Source organism: Octodon degus, unplaced genomic scaffold (assembly GCF_000260255.1).
Source record: "Octodon degus isolate 3935 unplaced genomic scaffold, OctDeg1.0 scaffold00029, whole genome shotgun sequence".
Lineage (NCBI taxonomy): Eukaryota > Metazoa > Chordata > Mammalia > Rodentia > Octodontidae > Octodon > Octodon degus.
This window is the reverse complement of record NW_004524605.1, coordinates 18,069,029-18,080,263: the sequence shown is the minus strand read 5'-3', so window position 1 is coordinate 18,080,263 and position 11,235 is coordinate 18,069,029. Positions and strand designations below refer to the sequence as shown.

The following is an 11,235-nucleotide window of genomic DNA, read 5'->3' as shown; positions in this document are numbered from 1 at the left end:
CTCCGAGGTACAGGGAGAAACCCCTCCATATCTTGTCAGCAAAGAAAGAGATTGTAAATAAGAAGGAATTAAACAATTATCCAGACTTTGAATTTGTTTTTGATCTCCTGATAATTTTAATTCAAGTTTATTTGAATTTTGCTTTCATTTACTTTGTACTGCAATTATGAACATGGCTCATTTTTATCTTCATATTTTTGAGTTAAGCATATTAATTTCCTAGAATTCTACATATGCTAATATATATTTTATCCTCCAGCTCTTAAAAACACCCCATTAGAGTATCTCTTGTCATGTTATCCTTTTTTTCTCATTTTCTCAGTATGCCTTTTGGTCTAGCATTTGGAAATAGAATTGTGATGTTTGCAATCTGATTTCTATCAACCATGTTGTATGTTTTGTTTTTTCATCATTAGATCCAAAGTGCAAACCTGAAAAAATTAATACTGTACCTTCTGATGCAGTATGTGTTTCTAAAAACAGAGTCAAGATAAATTTGCACAGAGCAGAAATTCTTATCTTAGTCTCAAAGACTCAGCTTACGGGTGTTTTATATTTTCTGAGGACACTGACAAAGAAATCCTTGCTTTACGCAGAATGTTGTTTTTTTGTGAAATCAGACTTTTATTACAATAAAGAAGATATAGGCCACTTTCTCCTGCACAAGGAATCCAGTTTGGTTGTGATCATGAATTTCCTCAGAGGGACCTTTTGCCTCCTTATGAGTAAATGAATTTCAAATATTTTCCCCAACAGTCTTTTTATCCATAAGCAAATGGCTTATATCAAAAATAAAGGGAATCTGTTTGACTGTAAGGATTTACTGGAATTCATGTCATATTTAAGTAACCAGAACTGTGTGGTAAAAGCAGTGAAATTAAATAATCCTGAAGAAAAACAATGTAAGATAATTTTAACATACCAGTCAACCATCAAGAGTGTTAACATTTCTCTCTTGTTCTGTGGTTTATATTTTTAACAATGTCTAAAAATAATATGTAGGATTTAAACTGTAGTCCTCTAGTGGCAGACATATTCTGAAAATATGTGTAAAATTACTGATTTTCTGTAATAAGTAAGTGCTATCCTCACAAATTAAAAATACACTCCAAAAATGTAAAAAAAAATAAGTTCATTCTGTATTAAAACCTTACAAAATCCTCAAACTTACCACATTTAGTTCTACTGTAATTCCTAAAAATATTTAAAATAGAAATACAGGAAAGATTTGAGGAGCTACTTTTTAATTTAATTTGTTTTAATAATGTTTCCAGGAATAAGAAATATAAAAAGAAAGAGAAAATCTTAAAAGAAAAAAAACTGAAACACATCCATTTTTTAAAAGTAGTGTTCCAGGTCCTGGAATTCTCTGTCACTGCAGCATAGTCTACTTCTGTCGGCGTAAAAGGAGATGCCTTGTCTGTGTCCACAGGGACTACTTCTGAGCTCTCGTTTACTTGTCTTATTGTTTGCATAGATTAAATTGCTATAAAGTACATTCAAAAATAGCAATGTTGAAGATGAATCAGTGTAGTCATTTCTCTAATCAAATTTCCCAGCACCACAGTGTTGAAAATTAACTTTTTAACCTATTCTTAGTCTACACAGATATCTACAAGGTCCTTAGATGTCTAGGGCCTGTAAAGATTAGTTCAAATAATTCCTTCTTTGACTATAGCCAAATAATGAGTTCCCATATATATGTATTGTTTAAGAATATTATGCAATTAGCAAAAAATTTGCAGTTAATTCTTGTTACTTTCACCCCAAATAACAATATGACAACACAGCTGATGTTAGAGAAATTCTGTGTGTTTGTAAAATTCTTCACCAAACTGAAAATTACACACAAATCTTTGACAGGATATTTATATACTCACATTAAAATGGCAAATAGGATTTCCTAAATTACAATGGAGACAAAGGTTTTAGATCTGCTTCACAATTCTTATTTTTGTAGAGAAGTTTATTATAAGCAGGGAAGAGATTAAGTAAGGAATCATATTCATTTTTTATCAGCACTTCTATAGTTCTGCTTTTGAAAAGCTTACATCAATAACCTGTTTCTTCTTTTTGTACATCTCTCTCCTGTTAACAACCTTTGTAGTTTATTTCCAATTCTTTGAAGTGAAACAACTTTCCTTGAGCCAATACAGGTGTGTAGTCTTACACAGACCTTATATTAATATAGCATGTAAATAATTATGCTCTCCACTGATTACTACTTCAATTTGACTTAGGAGTTCTCTTCCTCCTTCCCTCCCTCTCTCCCTCTTCCCTTTCGCTGTCCTTTCCCCTCTCTCTTTTTCCTTTTCTTCTGAGAGACTAGGGGGATGGAATGGAGGGGAAGCAAAAGAGGCAGGAGAGAGAGACCCTACTTTGCTCTATTGGACTTGAGCACTGAAGATCAAAGGATCCTCCTGTCATGGATTCCAGAGTAACCAAGACTGCAGCACCTGTCACCACAGCTGGCAACTCCAGGGTTATTTTTTGATTAACAAGTCGAATGCAAGCCGGATGAAGTAAAACTTGGAGAAATTTACATAGTGTATCTTAAAATGAATGTTTGAAATGGATAAGAAAGGATCTTAACTGAGACCTGTGGCACATATGACAGTAGTGGCTGTGATGAGGTTGTTCCTGGGCATCTTCAAAACTGACTCAAGACACCCATCGCTGTGGCTGCACTATGGAAAGTATGCTGCAAAGGACTCTCAGTTCCTACTACTACTCAGTTGTAAAATTCAGCGTTTGAATACTTAAGCTTCTTAGTGTTAGTTTATCTATGCTAAGGGAAGAAGAGGGGGTTTCCTTAGTATTGGCATTCCATGACTATTTAGATAGTTCTATTAAGTAATTTCTACATGTGTGTTGGAGAAGGTGCAGCATTAGCTGTAGCTCAGAATCATGCTGGATTTTCCTGTGACTATGAACTGTAATTTATTTGCTCGCCTCACTTGTTTTCCTCTAAGATCAATATTTCGATGTTGTTTCATCAATCTTTGTTTAACTGAATAAAAGAGCTTTATAATTTTATATAAGAAATATTTAACTATGTGTGCCATTTCTAGAGCTACGTAACTATTGTTACATGTATTTATATAGTATTTTTATTTTTTATAAGCAGAAATTCTTCTATGTAATCAATTCATTGATATGTCAAGAGAAATAAAATTTTAATACCAAAAACTAGAATGCATACTCAAATACTTTTTTAAAAATGTATCTCTATCTTATTTACCATTGATCCTAGAGGTGGTGGCAATCTAGCTCAGAATAGAGTATCTATATTAGTACACAACAATGAAAAAAATGTTATTTTTTTGTCTCTTGAGAAACTGCTTTTTATGTAGTTTGACTGGCCTTGAACTCACTGCTTCACTCTGGGGTACATTGGAACGTCCTGCCATCTTCCTGTCTCTGTCTCCTACTGGTTGGAATGCCCAGTGGGCACCACCATGCCCAGCTTCAAAATAAATGCTTAAGTAGTAGAAATAGGACGATCTTATTCAAATTCAGTGCAAAAATAGCAGTGTCAGGTGAAGTTGATGCAGTCTGGAAAGGGAATAGGATCCCCACTTGTACATATATCATCAGATTTTAGACAGAAAGCATTGCGCAACATCTTTGTCATGTTCTATGAGCATCTCTTATTACCTACAGTTATGTGCACAAAACTACTGTGATAATTTGAACTAACACTGAGCAATCTATTAAAAATGAATTTTAAAGCTGCATGCTCCCATTTCTATGAGATGACTACTGCCAGGGAGAGCAAGGATATTGTATTTGTATATTCAAAATGGTTAGGATAGATATACAGCTACTTTCTCTTGATTCAATGAATACAAAAATTTGTTCCAATAGTGTTTGGATAGGATATAATGTCTGCATCTTGTACCACTAAGAAGACAACAATATGCAACATATTAAATACTGAAACTGTCCTACTAATCAGTTTTGAAGCTGTCTCATTGCTATTTGTTTTTCAATAAAATGATAAAAAAGGATATAGTGATAAAGAAATAAAAAATACAGTAAGGTTACTTACCTCCCAATCCTGGTCTCAGGCGATTGTCGTAACCATCTAGCAGTCGATCCAAAATCCTGGTGAAAACAGTGGTGTTGTCTTTGAGTTCATCTTGAACTGAAGGCTGTGCAGAGCTGGAATAAGCATGAAGAGAAGGCCCTGAAACTCTACATCTATTTCACCAACAATCCATTTCTGATTAAAAACTTCTCTAAATGTTTCTATTTGCAATGGAGTCTTTGAAAATTCTTTCTGGTAAGTTAAAAAAAATGCCCATATTTTAGCCCTTGCCATTTTCTCATATTTTTCCTCAGCAGTGTTAGTCTCCTTATTCTGGTATTCCTAAATCTGAAAGGAAAAGAGTACAAAATGAGTTGCATCCTCACTTTTTGAATTTTTGATGTGTATATTGTTTGGTAGTGTACACAGTTTTTCTTCTCAGAGCAAGCAAAACAGTTAACACAAGTTAGGGGAAAAAATCTAGAAAACTTCTTCCCAAGTTAAAATACATATATCTCCATTTATGTGAGTTACAAGCCAGTTCTTTCTTTTGTTTTTAAGTTAACACGTAACAACACAAGCAGTTTTCACCCTCTTAACATATATTTTTCATCTACTTCTTGTATCTCTTCTTTGATTTCTTTGTTGTCCTTAATTTTAAGATAATTAGATGAGAAATGGATAAAATATATTTCCCAAGTTAATTGTGCTTTAAATCAATATTGGAATTTCCATCCCCCTAAGATTTATTTCCTGATATTTCAATGTTTTTGTTCAAATCGAAAATACCGAATTTTGTCATCTCTGGTTTTTAGATACAAAGGAATCCTTGAAAAAATCAGGTTTCCTGCTCTTCATTTAGAGCTTACTAAAATGTTACAGTTTCAAGGTGCTACTTAAGAGAAGTCCACAGTTGGCAAGCAGATCTGATCTAGACATGAGCTTTTATGAACTTTTAGGCTAAAACTTTTTCCGTTTTTCTAGGTAGGAAAAATTACTCCTCTTTGGATCTTACTGATGAGGAGATAGCCGATCTGTTTTGCAATCATTATTAATTTATCTTTGATTTTCAGCCTCATAGTTCACATATTATTTCCTATGTCAGTCATATTAATACCTACATTCCTTGAGTTATACTTTATGTAATGATTGGCATGACACCCCCAAACCCTTTGAGGACAGCACCTTTGGTGTTAGCGAGGCTCTCACACCCTGCTACACTTCACCAGAAGTTCTGACCTTGAGGACAATGAGAAATGCATCTTTTCTTGCTAATGGACATTTTTGCTTCATTTTCGTGTGTTTATTTTACTGACAAATATTAGAAAAATAGTTACTTTTTAACCAAAATTCATTGATTTGACAGGAGAAGAGCTATACTCCAATTTTCATTTCCAAAACAAACTTTTGCATGTCATTAATTTGTATTGGTCACATGCAATGGATACTTTTCTCGTAAAGTTTTAACTTAATGAGCTATTATATCATAAAGCTGTCTGTGACATGAAATACATAAAGTGTGTTCCTATGAAACAATGTTTTATTCTGCTGAATTCAATATTAGTGTCATACAGATTGACGGTTTACTCATTTTTGGGAAAATTAAACATGTTGATATTTTTAAAAAATCATATTTTTAATGAGCTCTGTGATTTCCAGTATGTCTCACTGGCAGATGACAGCCATAATGAAAAAAATAATTTTCTGGAGTAAATTATTTACAAAAACACATTGTCACAAACGCAACTGCCATGCATGCATCTTTCAAGGATATTGGAAGGTCATCTTTATAAAAATGGAAAAGCACCGCTAGCACACCTTATGCTGTCAAGAGCTCCTGCTAGAGAACTCTAAAGAAGAAATCAATAATCAAAAAGGGGAAATGAGGTGGGATGAGACAGCAGAGTAGAATTAGATTGTCACCCAATCTGAGGAACATGGGGTGGATGTCACTTTTACCTGTATTCCCTACACTTTTTTTTAAAGCTTATGTGAAATTTAGGCAATGTTTTCCTCTCTGGTTTGGTAAATTTTTCTTTTACCAGTACTTTGCATTGGGCTACATGTCTCAAAAGAGATGTCCCCCTTCCCACTTCTGCTTATCTCATTCAAGCAGAAATCTTTCTTTTATGGATTGTCTAATCTCTTTACTTTTAATTTATCATGTCAAATTGTAATTGCTGAGAAGAAACCTAGGAAAAAGAACAAGGTTATTTATTTAGAAATGAATACTTACGTCAATATAGTATTTCCTAAAGGCAATACATATTTTGAAGAGCAATGTCAGTTACATTACCTGATTTTGATTCCATAAGAATCACTATGTAATAAAACACTGTGCACTAACTCCATCTACAGGTCATTACAATAGTAACACTTGATACAATTTTTCAAAAGCAGAAGAACTCAAATTAGGAGTATCTGACAATTATTGTCCTGTTCATCTAGTAATCAGAATTTACTATACACAATACAAGAAAGCAATAATAACTTCACAATTTAAAAAGTTGTCCTCATAAATTTAGATATCTTTCCAGGCTAGTTCCTCTGTTTTCCCTTAACTCATTAAAGGTTCAGAGTTACATTTGAAAAATTCTATTTTTTAATATGTCTAATATTTCTTAAGAGCCATAGGAATAGCTTCTACAAGACAGTTTAGGGCAGATTAAAAAAGAAATCAAATTATTTGGTCATTCATACAGTTGCAACTATAATATCATGTTTTTTTATTGGACCATTAGAAGATATTTTCAATACAGTTAAACTTATTAAATTGTTTCTAATAATTAGTCTGCATAATAATTATGCCTAATTAGAGAAGTTAGACTCAACCTAACATTTTTAAATGTGTGTCCAGAATGTTCTGCTCTCTTGGTTAGACACAAATAGCTTCAAAACAATATGCACATGCATTTACAGAGATTTAAGACTTTCAAATTGAAAATATTATATTAGATTTTTCCCCTTAACATATTCACAATCTACTCTATGATATTTACATTTGCCTAGAAATTTTCTTTCAGAGAATCAACTTACATACAGTATAGAGACATTATTTGGGGTAGCTTTTTCCATGAATTGAGAAGCCGCATGCTTTGTTCAGTTACAACTAATCAGTGAAAAGTTCAATTTATGACTTAAATGTTGAATTAAAACATTTCTTATCAATGGTTTAAGTGTATAACTAACATTCAAATAAGATGTCTAGTTTTTCATTCTATTCTTCATTAGTCTTAGCTGGAATTTTATAGCAACTAAGGTGTTTTCTTTCTTTCTTTCTTTTTTTAATTCCCTTAGTCATGAATCCATCTGTAGACAATTTTCTTCCCCTTGAAGGAATAAATGAAAAGTTACAGAAATTCCCATGCAGATTGAAAATAAAGTGCCCCCACCTTCTTCCAGTCAACGTGCTCAGAAGTAGGGTCCAGGCCCAAAGATAGTCAGAGAGACTCGGACTTTTCTTCATCGTGGGCTTGAGCAGCTGAAAAGTAGAATAAGTAGAGATCAATGTGTCTTGCAAGAAACATCAGGTTAGAACCACCAAGGCTGACTGAGGCAGTTCAGATGAATGCTTTGAAGTCAGGAAATGACCTCACTGGAATATGACACCTCATTGGAAGCAATGGAACCTGGACCATCCATTCTCCACGTTCCCCTCACACTCCTCCATTCAAAAGTACGGCAGTATCTGAATTTCTCTTGTTAGAGAATGCAAGTTGAAATGCTTTTGGGTGATCGTATTGGTCAACATAAAAAAATGTGGATTTTCTCTAGTTGTTATATTTTATTATAGTCTCCTTTACCCTCCTCTTGTTATTTAGTATCTACAATTTTTGACCTTTCTGATCTGAACCCCATTTGAACTCTCCTTTGATTTTTTTTAGCTGATATCTGTAACAGAAAAGGCATTTGGAAGTAGAATGTGGTGGCTTAACACACCCTGTTCACTGAATTCATCTCTGAATTCAGGATGTACCTTGCCTTTAGAAGCAACTGTATTATCTCTTTATAAAGACCATTAGAAACACACTGTTGAATGCCAAAGTCGTGCTTCTATTCTCTGCCTGTGATTGCCTTGTTAAATATGCTCACTAATGCTTCTGTGAGGCTAAAGGACATACTTTATAGTCAAGCCATGTGCTGATCTCTCTCTCCTACATACAAACCACACACACATAAATGCACACAAACATGCCCACACACATCTTTCAATCCTCCAATTCTGCTAGGCTGCTGCTAGAAAATGTTTCATCTCCAACAGATGGAAGCTGGAATGCTTTGCTTTTGCATGAAAAGGATTTCTTTTTCGTCTTAGGTAAAGTGCAATCAATCAGCATCTGATGGTTGAATTTAGACTTGGTGGTGGGATGCTGGCAAAATGGAGAAATGGAGAGGTGGGGAATTAAATGTATGTTTGACCAATTTGTGGAGTCGAGTTTGGATAGACAGAGGACCACCTGGCTATGGAGTAGATATGGGAACATTTTACTTTGATGTCCTGAAAATGATTCCATCACAACATGAGAAAGGTTAAAGGTATTTTTTAGATTCACTTTCCTGAATCTACACAAGTATTTGAAGTATTTCAAAGCACATTGGAATAAGAACTCTGTAATTTAATGTGGTATGCCTTTCAGTTCATCTACCAAATGCTTTCCATACTCTCAGCGATCATTTTAAATCAGTAAAAGCCATTAAAACAAGCTTGTAAGCAATGAAACATAATTAATGAGTTTAGAGTGCAGTGGTGTACAGATAAGAACTGTGAGCCTCTCACAGCTCTTAATTTAGTGACTGGCTCTGACACAGATGAGTAGACTATGACAAGAAATCTTGAACAAATATCATTATGTTAAAATAGTGCATCTAAATGTCACAGCTGTAACGTACCCTTCCATTAATCTTTAACTTCTCTTAGCCCCATCAATTTTTGTTGATCTTTATAAAAAGAGGAAACTCCTAAAGGAATAAACAAATCCAAACAAAACCCCAAAGTAAAAAAAAAAAAAAAAAATCATGGCTTTTGGCCCTTCTCTTATATTTTAAAAAGAGAAAAAAATAAACCTAGCATGGCATTTCAGTAGAGCGAGAAAGTTTCTTGCAAATATAAATATAATAGTTTAAGGAAACACTGAGCAGGCTCCTTAGCCTCTTCCACCTGCAGTCTCCCATCCACACGCACACACTCCAAGCACCCATACCCCCTGCTACCCATATCGAATAATGGGTTGAGTTTTTTTCTGTTCAGAATGGACAGACCCCCACCACAGAGGGCATGTCAGCAGCGACCACGGGGGTGAAAAAAGAAGAAGAAGAAAAAGAAAAAGAAAGAAACAAATGAGAAGAGGCGTTTTGTTCAGCCAGGGTGAGATAGTGTGTTCCCTGGGATGGAACAGGGAAGCAGGTTTTTGGTCCCAGCTTCTTAACTTTCAATGATAGCCCCTAACAACCCTACTAAACTCACCCCAACTCCCCCCACCCTGCAAAAGAAAGAAAGAAAGAAAGAAAGAAAGAAAGAAAGAAGAAAGAAAGAAAGAAAGAAAGAAAGAAAGAAAGAAAGAAAGAAAGAAAGACCAAAACAACATGTCACCACCCACCACTCCGCGGAATAAATCAAATTTGCCTAAGAAAGGAGAAGAGAGAGAACAAATCATGCTCCTCTATCGCTGCAGTTTTCACCCTGAAAGAAAAGCATCCTTTGCTTCTACCTGCTAGGGAACCCGACTCTGGTCCAGCTCGATCTTTCTCTCCTTTCCCCCCACGATTGCAAGCCTGTCTCTCCAGCTAGGAAAAGCCTTGTTCCAAGATCCGAGTGTCGCGGTCCGCAGCCGCACTTACCTCGGGCCCCCTCTGGGCACCAGATCACTCAGGACTAGGAAAGTGTGCGCGAGAGAATCGCGGAGAGCCGAGCCGAGCCGAGCGGAGCGGCGCGCCGCGGGTCTGGGGCGGGCGGCGGCGGCGGCGGCGCGCGGGGCGGAGGGCGTCCTCGCTCGGCCTCGCTCACCCGCCTCGAGCCGTCATGGTGTGCTCCTTCGCTGAAGATCTCAAACCCACATTTGCTTCCCAATATCCAATTTGTAGCTATACAACAAAAGATTTCTCTTTACCAAGACAGTAGTAATACGTCCCAGGGCAAACCGGATGTGAAATAGGCGGTGACTTCATGCCAGAGAGATTTTATTTTAGAAAGGAAGGTGGTACCAGCCTCTGGATCTCGAGACCAATCCGCCCATTTATTATATGCAGCACAATTTAACTTGCATCGCTCTGGCCCTAATCTCCTGTTCTCTCGCTGCAGACTCAAATCCTTCCACAATCTGCTGCAAGCATTGCTTTTTGGGGGGACTGGGGATAAGGGAGCAAGGCGACCGGGGTGAGGGACACCTAAAATCTTTTCGCACTTGAAATGTATGAACGCCCTGTTTTAAGGTGTGCCCGGTAAAAAAAGAAAAACAAAAAACAACAAAAAAAAAAAAACTCAGAAGATCGGTGTAACTATCCCACCTTGGATTGAATAGTTAACCCCTGCCTACATCTGAATGAGCACAGGCTGTGACACGGGAGCTCCAGGGTCACACGTGTGGCGAGTGAGCGCTCCTGCCCTCTCCCTCTCTCCCTTGCACACACTCCCTCACGTCTCTCTCAGCCCCTGTGTCTTGCAGTCAGGAACGCTGACCGGTGGCAGGGAAGGATTCTGGGTGGTGGGGCAGCGGCCGCTGGGTTTAGAGTCCCTCGCACTTCCTCAGGTTGCTAGCGCTTCCCACCCAAGCTTAGTCTAGCTCAGACAGAGAAGAGCACGCTCCGGAACCAGGATTTTGTCTTCAGAGACAACTGTGCCAGCTATCGTGAGGAAAACGCAGGCGCTTTAACTCCGAATTGCGCCGAGTTCCTAGCGAGAAATACTGAACTTTAAATAAACCACGTCCATCATTTCTAGATTTGCGAGTCCTAGCTCCATTTCCGGAATCAATCCTTTGCCTTGAACTTCATCATTTCTCAGATTAGGGGAATGGGAAAGGGGGAGGAAGAATTTCAGAGGCCGAACAAAACCCTTCTCCACTTTTTCCACCCCTTTCCGGCCTCTCCTATTACCTTTCCTGGTGGCTGCCCACCCAGAAAGAATCATGCACTCAGGGAAGAGGTGTGCGTTTCTACAGCAGCTTTATTAAATTTTAGAGCAATCAAGCCAGCTCGGTTTCTTCCTC

At 36.9% G+C, this 11,235-nt stretch overlaps 1 protein-coding gene across 2 annotated transcripts in view; it reads right to left on the bottom strand.

Moving 5' to 3' along the window:
• Positions 1 to 10,368, bottom strand: part of Gabra1 (gamma-aminobutyric acid type A receptor alpha1 subunit) — a 54,606-nt gene extending 44,238 nt beyond the window's left edge. Inside the window, exons 1-3 of one of the 2 annotated variants that reach the window (XM_004629412.2) lie at positions 9,869 to 10,368; positions 7,423 to 7,511; positions 4,052 to 4,164 (exon numbers count right to left, since the gene is read on the bottom strand). In XM_004629412.2, the coding sequence (XP_004629469.1) occupies positions 4,052 to 4,164; positions 7,423 to 7,496 (187 nt within the window). In that variant the 5' untranslated portion in view covers positions 7,497 to 7,511; positions 9,869 to 10,368. Of the gene's footprint in view, positions 1 to 4,051; positions 4,165 to 7,422; positions 7,611 to 9,868 lie in introns of those variants that run through there. The other variant, XM_004629411.2, reaches the window with a different exon arrangement.
• Positions 10,369 to 11,235: the final 867 nt, after the last annotated feature.